The 11021-nt window shown below is 44.4% G+C and overlaps 1 protein-coding gene across 1 annotated transcript; it reads left to right on the plus strand.

Annotated features, from left to right (window-relative positions):
• Positions 1-11021, plus strand: LOC110480792 (phospholipase A2). The gene is made up of 4 exons (XM_021549040.3): positions 1-43; positions 3144-3309; positions 7661-7767; positions 10789-11021. Exons 1-4 carry the CDS (start codon positions 1-3, stop codon positions 10950-10952), a joined length of 480 nt encoding a protein of 159 aa, XP_021404715.1. The 3' UTR covers positions 10953-11021.

The raw sequence follows: 11021 nt of genomic DNA on the forward strand, positions 1-11021 counted from the left end.
ATGGGCCCCCGCCTGCTGCTGGTTCTGGCGCTGCTTCAGTCAGGTGAGTGGCCACCCCGGTCCCTCTGCCCTGCCATGCCTCCCCCTGCCCAGGGACAGCCTCTCCCTTTGCCATCGGCTTTGCGTGTGATGTGGCCAAGTGAGGGGGAAAAGTGTCACCAGACAATCCTCAGCTTTACAGTGGGAGCCTGTGTAAGTGAGCTGCCTGCCTGCCTCACCTCCCAGCCCCAACTATGGTTTCCATAAACTGTAGAAACACAGGTCTCTTTGTTTTTTAATAGTTTTGTGCTACAGAGTTGTTACTATCTGTGTTTCATAGAAATTACTTCTTTTTATACCAGAGGCCATGGAGTGAGCAGTTTTCAATGCATCTGAATTTAAAATAATTTTTTAAAATTCTGTTTACAAAAGCCACAACTGAGTGCTAACAGAAAGCCCCTGCAGACAAAGGCAGCAAAACACTAAACTGGCACATCTGAGGTTATACCTGCTGTAGAGTTTTAAAAGAAAAAATCACTCTGCCTTCATTTACAGCAAAGGTTGCCATTTAAGCAGGAACTAGTGTTAAGTTGTCAGATTCACCTCTGCTCAGCTCTCTGCAGGTATGTTCTTCTCTAAGGTGCTCCATTAGTAGTTTAACTAAGGATTGGACATGTTGCTAATGGGACATTTGACTAGGAGCAGGCTGTCTGGAGGTTCAGACTATTTCAAGGCTTTCCTGGCTGTGTTGGCTTGGCTGCCTAACATAGAGAAAGCAATTTCAGTTCTTGGTCAAGTTATTAGCTGTGCACCTGAATATTAAAAATGTACTTGCTTGGGCTGACCTCTCAGCTACAGCAGCGCACTGCTGGCTCACAACCCAGACAGCTTTCAAAGAACAGGAACATCAGAGGCTGCCTGGACGCCTCTTGCAGAACACACAGCCCTAAGCTCACTAATTGAGTCTTCTGGACTCAATTTCCCTTGGGGCATTCTCTCCACCTTCATAGCAGCTCTGCACTGTAATTACAGTTCCTTGATCTCCAGAGATATGCCCAGAAGAAGAATGGCCTTTCTTCTTGTGGGTGAGGTACCTTACACCCGCCTCAACTATTTTCAGCCAGTGGCCAACAGACCAAGCCCAGCAGTCCTGGCTTAAGAGGCCAGTGAAAGACAGCTAAAAAAAAAAAAAAAAAATTCAAGCCATTTGTCAGAAGGCAGAGATTACTACAAAGAAGTTTTTGTCTCCACTGGAATATTTTCAGGTTCTGCAAACTGCAACAGGTTGAAAAAGTATGATTTATACCCCCAAATCCAAAGCAGCTGACTACTTGTGATTTCCCCTGAGAGCTAAGCCCCTTTCTAACTCTGGAGCCTTGCTGTTTAGACATGGAAAATAAGTGGTCTCTTTAGTTCTCAATAAAATCCATCCAATGTGTTTTTAGCATGAAACCTGAACACTCAAGTAGTGTTTAGGTGAGCAGCGCTTACTTTTTCAGGAATGTGCATTTAATCCCCGAGGAATGCCCCAGGAAGCAGGCTGAGGCTGTGCTGAACAGCCTGAGGTGTGGATCCCTGGGTGAAAATGGTGGCACCTGCTCCTGCTGGGGTCTCAGGCTGGGAGAGGGAGCAAAGCCCTGCCTTGTCCTTCATGGGGAGAGACCCTCCTTGTTTTCACTGGCATTTGGATTGGGCTTGGAGGGCAAGCTAGCCCAGGAGATGCGGGAAGAAGCCCAAGCAGGGGGATTAGAGACTAGGTTTTAAAAGGAAAGCAACTGTTTTAATAATAGTATTGAGTCCTTGGGTGGTTTAGGGGATTAATTAGCCCGTGTTTGCACAACACTTTGAAGAGGTCAAGCGTGCTGCAATAGCCAGGGGCAGGTGGCAAAGCAACTTCAGTGGCCAGTTCCCAGCTCCCAGGAGTCACCTCCCTCTCCATCCAAGCATGCCAGAAAGTCCCCATTTGATTTTGGAGCAGCTGTGGATAGGTGGGATATGCAGATGTGTTAGGCTTTCAGGCTGAGGATTCTGATCCTTCCGATAGAGCAGTGCAAAGTGCATTTGGTCCTTCACAGTAAATCCAGGCATGAAATGCTCTTATTTGTCACTACAGCATGATAAGCAGCACCGTTTGCAACTGAGCATCACAGTGGTTTGAGTATCAGGGGCAGGGTACTCTTGGTTTCCATAACAGCTACTGCAAGAATGAGCCTGTGCCTTCTAAAAAAGTTCCAAATTAACATGTGAAATCTCGAAACTGTTTGAAAAACTTGTAACTCAAAAATCTCTGGACTGGTTTGGGTGGCCATCCACATACTTCAGCTGACATAGAGCTCCTTTCTTCTTTTTTCCCCAAATTAGTGAGGCCCACGTGTTACGACTTAGGGGGAACATAATAACAGAAGTGGATACAAGTGTTGCCAGCACTTCCAGAGTCTCAAGGGAAAGCTGCTATACACCCATCTTAGCTAATGGAGGCACTTTGTCCTTGACAAAGTATGTACTCTACAGGCTCACGGGTGTGTAGCTGTCCCTCTGTGCAGATTAATAGGACTATCAGTATGTTTTTCCACCTGGAAAATGGGTTTAAAGATCATGTGATCATAGGGAAACTTGATAACATAAGAAATCTTGAGCAACATAGAAACTTCATTTCTTTCCACAGAGTCCTGATTCGGTCTGGTTGCCTGGCTGTACTCTGCTGCTTCATGTCTCAGTCAGGACTATAGCTGGAAAACTGTCCCAGGTTTGGGAGCTCTGGGGTGCAGTGAAGCCCAGATGGCCCCCCTGCATGGTGCTGGCACAGAACTTAACAGCTTGGGCTCCATGGTGTGCAAGACCAGGCACACTGCTTCCAGGTGCAACACAGCTGCAATCCCACACTAGTACACCAGAACTAGTATTGAGCTAGTCTGGAAGAAACTGAGCTCATCTGGAGGAAATAGCATGCTTGGGCACTTCTGCATCCACCTTTTGATTATCCCAGATCTTAGGAAAAGCCCCTGCAGAGTAATTTTGGCCAGCTGAATGTCATGACTAGTTAGATTGTCAGGGCTGCACCCAACCAACCAGTCAAAATCAAAACCATCTCCCTTTAAGGAATGTAGGAAAATCACTAGCAGGTATGTTTAATCCTTGTGTGTAACCATGTCCTGTCTTTGCAGTTTGGAAAGGTGCTCTGGGAAAGTCCCACTCACTGCACACTCGAGGAATCATTGAACTGGCTGGAGCCATAAGGTGTGGCACGGGACGCTCTCCTTTGGCATATATTGGCTATGGGTGCTACTGTGGACTGGGAGGACGAGGTTGGCCTAAAGATAAAACAGACTGGTAAGAGAAACCTCAGCTATGTGTCCAGAAGCAGTGCAGATCTCCCTGCTTTTCTCTGTTTGTGCTACTGTGACTCCATTGACTCATTTGCTGCCTTGTGGGCAAGGAACTTAGTATATATGAACACAGTGGGGATTTGTGAGGGATGACCCATGTATCACTTGGGATTTGAATGAGGGTTTAACCTTCTTCTGGATGACACCAAAGCTGTTAGGACCTTGCAATATGTGGGGTAGGCCACAAAGAGGAAACCAGGATGCAATTTTTTGAAAGAACTGAATTGTTTTTTCATAGTGATCACACCCTGCCTGACAAAAGGAGTGTAATCCAAGATATTTGGAGGGTTATTTCACCCAGGTCCTTAAAATGGAAGTGATGGAAATATCATTGTTTATCCTCTTGAAGAAATCCAAGGAGTAATCAAACCTGTTGCCTTCATTGGCTGTTAGTTCACACTGAACTAAAGCAGAACAATAAGGGAGAGCATGGTGTTATTTCCCCTTTTCTTTATTAGTGGGAAAGATGTTGGGCTTGTTATTCCCAACAAGTGTCAGAGGTATTGCATGCAGTCAAAGGCTTCTTTCCTGTACTGTGCAATCAGCATAAAGAGAGTAAATGAGAGTAAAGTTAAGAATAGTGGACTCTTGTGTGCTCTGAGCCTGGTATTTGCAATCTTGCCAGATTTGAAATATCAAAGTCAAAGCACACAAGTCTATCTATAGTCAACAGACCAGGTGCTACTAGTGAGCAGGTTCTGCTGTTAGCAGGGGTGAAGGTAGTCTGCAGCTCACTGGGAAGGAAACTGAGCTTTCCAGAATACCTTGCTGATGGATGGAAACATTGCAGGTTGCCACAAAACCAGATTTTGCTGAATTGGAATGACAGGAAAAAGAGGTGGGGGGGAGTGAAGGAAGAAAAGGTATCAAAGTTAAAGATCTCTGTGGGCATGAATGAGAAGATGTCTGTCCCTTAAAACTAATGGAGCTGTCTTCATTAATGCAGTGAGATGTTTCACTCCCAAAGCCCTCTCAGCCCTTTTATTTGTTTGTGAAATATGTCATCTATGAAACGGTCAATATGGGCCTCACAAATGATGAGTAAATACAGTAATATCTCTTGACCTGCTTATCTACAGCAGTGTATGTAAGGTGTTTAATTATTTGTGTTATCCTTTAACAAATTTCATAATACAGCCTTGAAAGTAAAACATGACTTCACTAATTTGGAGAACTGCTTTTATTGAAGGGCTGAGCAGAGTAACTTATTAGTTGCTTTCCACAGAGGCTGAGTAACATCCAAATGTATGTGATCCTGGGAGATGCAAGTAGTCAGCACTCCTGAAAAAGAGAGAGTAAATATAGCCATGTGTTCACCAGCCAATGTTTCTGCTGTTGTTTAAATTGCACAGAGTATTTAAGGATTTTATCCTAAAGGCAGAAAACGAGATTTTGCAAGTGGAAATGCCTCAAAATATCAGATAGTTTGTAAAAGGGAAGCTTGATCCTCTAAGTACATTCATTTTTATTCCTTAGCTGCAATGCTTGGCTGCTGTAGAAAAAATTAAAAGTTTTATTTAGGTACTTAGCTAGGAAGAATCAACAATGCCACACTAGATTTAGCCCTAAAGTTTAATTTTCTGTTTGCTAGAGAAATACTGATATCTGTTACTAAGAACTACTGCAATGATTAGTGTGTTTGAGTACCCCACACCTGTCAAAGTGACCACATTATTTTCCATATTTGCCATTCTAAAAAAGAGTGACAAAACTACTGGCTTTGAGTGACAAATATTTTTTGAAATTATTCACCCCCTTGACCTTCCAGGTCTGTCACAGAGACCCTCACAAAAGGAGTAATTTTCTTGTGTGTAATTCAGTCAATCTGTCTAGACAGGGCTAGAGTGCTTCTAAGCACCTCCGTTTTATATGAAAAAGGAAAAAAAGCCATTGAGTGGGTAATCCTTTTATAAGGTTTATTCCACATACTGACTTTGATGTGGTGTTGTCAGTAATTACTTTTTCCCTTTTGTTCCACTCTCACAGTTCCATCACTTCAAGGCATAACGACATTTTTTCCACACAGAGTTAATCGATTTCTTTCTCCTTCTCCTTTCTGTTCCCCTGGATTGCTGCAGCACCTGTGTTATAAAGTAGGATCTGAGGGTGCTCAGCACTTCTCTGAAAACACCATGAAAGGCAGGGTGCATCTATGACTCATGAAGGCTGGAAAAGATCTCCAAGATCATTTCATCTAACTCTTAAATCCTTGCAAACTCGTAGGTAAGATTTCCCCTCTGTGGCAAGGTTAAAGCAAAAGGAAAAGACACACATCAATAAGGGTTCTGTTGATGTGACAAACACAGCGTGACAAATTCTTACCTTATTGGCATTTGCTCAACAGCAGGGGTATGGCCAGCTGATCCCTGCGGACCAGCTGGAGCTGTCTGTAGCCATTAGGGCTGTCTCCTAGCCCAGCCCTGACATGAGCAGGCTGTTGACTAGCCGGGTGACACAGTTGCGGCTTTTTGCCATGGCTGATGACCAGTTCTCTGCCATGGTGTTGGCTACCTCTGTGTTGGTGTAAGTGAATGTTAGCAGGTCATTAAAAGCTTAGCATCACTCTGACCCAGGTGCAGCAAAGGGCATTTACAGACAGGAGGTGACCATCTGAAGGCGGCAAAATACAACAATGGCATTCCTTTGTCTTCATTCCTTGACAGTTCTTTCAGATGTTTGTAAAATAGGAGCCAAAAGTCTTCTTGCTTTGTGTTAGAGCAAACTACCTGTCACCCTGCTGCAGCTGTGGGGATCATCAGGAGGAACTGCTGTAAGGGGAAGCAGAATTGTGCCCCAGATCCTGTGGTTCTACAGAGTTTATGCAACTTCCCCTGGTTTTGCCAAGACAGATAAGGAGCTGGGAGTTCTCACGGCTAGCTAGAGCACCTTTGCTTGTGCAAATTCAGTGCTCATTCGTTTGTCCTTGCCTGATTCACAGAACATCTTTTGCCCTCTACAGTATCTTTCTCACTTCTCCTATCTCTGTCTTTATTCCCTCTGGCTCTCCATAGAGAGCAATTTCTTTCCCTTGGCACAGAGGCTCCTAACACCTCCCTTTGCTCATCTATCTTCACATGGTTCTTCTTCCCCACACTCCCCCATCACTGGCCCCAACTTTACCAATTCGGCCACTCACTCCCCAGACCTCACAAACCTGCAGCTGGCAGCCCTCCACCACAGCCTTCAGTGCTCAGGGTCCCATATATGAGACACTAGTGATGGGCCTGCTCTGCTGCCCATCATTCCCCTGAGGATGGATTAGGCTTTGCTGTAGATTCAGGGTTTTTATGTAAAATCAACCAGCCTCAATTTTTCCCAGCTAGTAGAGTGGTTTCTCTGTAGAGTCACAGTGATCTTGCAGGGATGTCTTCTGGAAATACAGGAGAGATCACTGCTCTCTGGCTCCAGTCTCTGACCTTGCATCCTTGCTGAAACCACTTTTCTTATTCAGCAGAGAACATCTCTAAGTGCTGGATATTTTTATGGTGTAATTTGAGTCCCTAAACTACCACAGTAAAATTCAAGTGAGGCCAAGTTTTCTATAAACTCAGAAGTAATTGACAGTGAGAATGATCTCATTAACTAATCCAAATGGAGATGTCATCAGCTGAGCTACTCATCCTCATTCTCTCTATGGTCAGTGAAACACAACTGCACTTTAAAATCTGATGCTTTTCAATCTGTGTTAGATCTCTGAGGCATGAAAATGTGCACTATGGTGCAGATGTGCATAGAGGGAAGATAGGTGAATGCTTCAGATGTAGATGGTTTTTAAGACTCTTAAGTTAACTCATATGAATTTCACAATTGAGACTGATTAATTTGTAGCCCACCCCTCAGAACCTTTATGAGCCAAGGAGCACATGCCAGGTCCAGGTGAACTGAGGAGATAAAGCTTCTTGGTGATACTGAGGAAGGCAAGAAACATCCCAATTCCAAGTTTTGGGATGGGACTAAGCCTAAGCCAGTGAGCCACTATAGCACAACTTATAGGAGCACTTCTGCTCCTTTTCAGCCAGATTACCATATGTCTTGACCACACATATTTTCACAAGGGCAAAAGCTCAGAGGAAGAAGCACAGCAGTCATGGGAGCAAATACGGCATTAATGAGCTCCTGAGACAAGCCAGCTTTCCCAGGGATTCCAGAATACTTGCATCATCAACATATGCTTTACTGACAGGCCGGGTGAACATTGCTGTCATGAGCTGTGTGTGACCAAAGCACCCCTGGAGTCCATGCCAACAGGCAGGATGCAGGAGGACACCCAAACTCTCTCTTTTTCTGTCTCCCAGGTGCTGCCACAGGCATGACTGCTGCTACGACACGGCAGAGAAGGAAGGCTGCAACCCCAAGGTGCAGCGCTACCAGTGGGTGTGTGAGCAGAACACTGTGCGGTGTGGTAAGGAAAGGCTGGCTTCTGTCACCTGGGTTTCCCTCCCTCCCTCCTTCCCTCCCTCCTCTGCAGGTACCAGGCTGACCAAAGAGCTCTGGGGGCCCCAGAGGCAGGTTTGTGTTTGCCAAGCTGGTTTCAAAGCAGCTTTAAGCAATGTTGTTTCTCTTCCAAGCTCCCTGCCCATTCCTTACCTGGAGCTGGGAGGAAAGCTGGAGCCCCAGCACATTCCAGGAATCCTGAGATCTCCCCAGGCTAAAGAGCAGGAGTGGGGGCTGTGGAGCCCACAAGCCATCTTAGTTTGGCAGGGATGTAGATGACTCTCTGGGGACTTTCTACTCATTGGCATTAAGCATGCCTCTTCCCACAGCTGTGGGTCTTCATGGGTGCTCTTTCCATTGTAATTCTGGCCCTTCCTCCAGCAGGACTGTCCACTTTTTTACTTCTAGAGAAGAGCCAGGCTATCTAGCACGGCTGCAAGACAGGTTAAGTAAGATTCCAGCCTGCACCTCTGCCCACTGTGGGGCTCCAGCCTGAAGTCCTGGGGTTCAGTAGGGATTTGCAACCATGCAGAATCAAATGTTCTCAAGTGCTTCAGGCAGACAGCAAGTGTGGGCTGGGCTCAGCTCTACAGCTGGTACCCAGGCAAGAAGGTTTGAAATGCACAGTCACAGCCCGTCAGTGTCTCACACAGTTTGTTTTGACATACACCAGATGACTTGAGTCTTAGAATTTGTCACTTGTATTTCTAAGTCTCCAGAAAGCTCCTAGTAGTAAAATCCATTGTAGAAGACTTTGAAAGTTTGAAAAGAAATTGTGAGAGTAAAACCTCTCCCCATAATCATCAAAGTTACTTGCTAGAACATTAAAGTAATATTTCTACCTTATCAGAAAACCATATTTTACTGGTGCAGTCCTCAGCATCACGAGCAGCTGAAGATCTGCCAGCAGATAAGGGACGGGACACAGCATATCTGCAATTGCTCTTTTCTAAGTTCCAGATCAATCTAGCAAATACAAAATGCTGGCAAAAGAATGTGTCACTTTAATGTACAACTGCTCTCCCTCCTGCCCACCCATATTTCAATAGCTTTCTGCTAGTCATTTTACAGGAAAAAAGTCCTGTTTCTCTTTGTTGTGAAGGAACAATCCAAGTTGCATATATGAGATGTATCATTGAGTCCATGGGAGTGGACAGCGGAGTGCAGCAGTCTGCAGTTGCTCTGACTTGGCCAACAAGCACAAGTTAAACAAATTTCATTAATTCTTTAAATGATGTCCAGGCAAGACCTGATGCATCCATCAACTGCTCTCCACAAGCCCTCAGCAGGCTTCACTCCCCCTGATATTCCTCGTGAGGAGGACCAATAGAAATGCTCTTTGAAGGCAAATTTCTTACCCCAGGCTACAACATGACAGGTCTTATGGGGATGTGAAGTTATAATGTCTGATCCCATTCAAACAAAAGATATGAAGAATTAAATTTCCAGGCAAGCTTGCTGAGCTCAGGGTAATAATGTCCAGAAGTGTCAGAAGCAGAACTGTTTGCACTGTCATTTCAACGCAACAGGAATTAGATGCCAGCTGCCTGACATCATAAATCTGTACCATAAATACAGACATTTTCATGTAAAATAAACAGAAACTCATTTTACTTGGAATTTCTCCTCTTTTTGCTACCATTAGGTAGTTTTGTTCCTGGAATGAAAAAACTGGCAAAACCATATCCTTTAGTCTAGATATGCCATCACCTGTAGGGAAATTCCATTCAGTAGATACCTGGAATATAGAAAAGTTATGGGGTCTGGTCAAAAAAAAAAAAATTTCTCTCAAACAGAAATGTTATGAAGCCAGACTTTTGTACTCACATTTGATGAACAGTTGCTGGCACAGCATAGGAAGAGCTCAAGAAGCAGAGGGGCAAGGAGAGTTTGAGGCAAGACTGGTAGCTAAGGAAAAAGTGGCCCTAAGTCCTCATTAACCCTCAAAAAACTTTTAGCAGTAAATATATGATTATTCATACCAGCTTAGAAAGCCAGGGCTTTTCTTATTTTTGAGATACAGGGCTGAGCCATCAAAGTCCAGTGAAATCTGAAAAAATTCCTATATTCATTCCAATTGGTTTTGGAATGAAGGCCATGTGCACTGGCACATTAAACTTTGCCTTGTGCAGGGTTTTGTGGCTCTTAGATAACCCATGGTAGCAGCCGCAAATAAACAAGGCACTGTGCTTTAAAATAATATTAACCCAACAGCTGCATTTAAACTACCTATAAGTGGGATGAGGTTCATTAACCCAAACTAAGTCATTTGCAATGTAGCCTTCTAAGCTAATGGCTTTGATATTATTCATGGTCATGTAGCCATATATTTGCATTCTGTATAGTTCCATGTATCACTTGGATCATTTTCTTAGCTGCTGGCTCATGAAATTTAGGTACCTGGCCATGCTGCAAAGCTCCTTGGCTCCTCTGCTGTGATCAGAGAGAGACAGCAGCAACTGATACAGCAAGAGTGAAGATGCCTGGTGGGTGCTGAAATGCCCTAAGGTTTCTGAACATCTCTCTGGGAGGCTCCTTCTTTCAAAGTAGTGGTTTATTCTTTTGAAATCAGTCTGTTTTGTGGGAGGAGGAGTTAGAGGGGAATTCACCAACTGAGGAATGGCAGCGTATTTTTACCTCAGGCCAAGATAAAATAATTTTCCTTTTTAGCTTCAACTGCTGAATTAAACCCTCATAGTTCATGCAGTTCTAGAGGTAGGGAGTGCTCTGTGCTGAGCAGATTTTTATAAGCATTGCCAATTTACATTTAGCTGCTACTTTCTGATACTCTTTGTCACAGTTAAGGTCAGACCTGTTGACAGAGAGAGGGCAGGGGAGGGTCAGATCCATTCACAACACAACATGTTGGTCCTGCTGCCACAGCCTTTGATTCCTAAAGGGTGTTTTTTTTAGGGAATTTTTCCTCCTTAAACTGCTTCTTGCCTTTGATACAGAATCTCGCATCCTCAGCTCACATTTTCTTTTGCAGATAACCTGACAGACCGATGTGAAAAAATGGTGTGCCTGTGTGACCAAGAAGCAGCCAAGTGCTGGGGAGCAGCCCCATACAATCCTCACTTCATCCTCTGGCCAGACTTTTTATGTGGACAGACTCATCCTACCTGCCATGTCAGATATGGGGGGCCAGAATAGTCTTTTTAGGACCTTTCTTCTAACAGTTTGAACCTGAAGGCAGTGGAATAAATTTTTTCCTTGTTTTCC

The sequence above is a fragment of the Lonchura striata genome, chromosome 2 (genome assembly GCF_046129695.1).
Source record: "Lonchura striata isolate bLonStr1 chromosome 2, bLonStr1.mat, whole genome shotgun sequence".
Taxonomy (NCBI): Eukaryota; Metazoa; Chordata; class Aves; order Passeriformes; family Estrildidae; genus Lonchura; species Lonchura striata.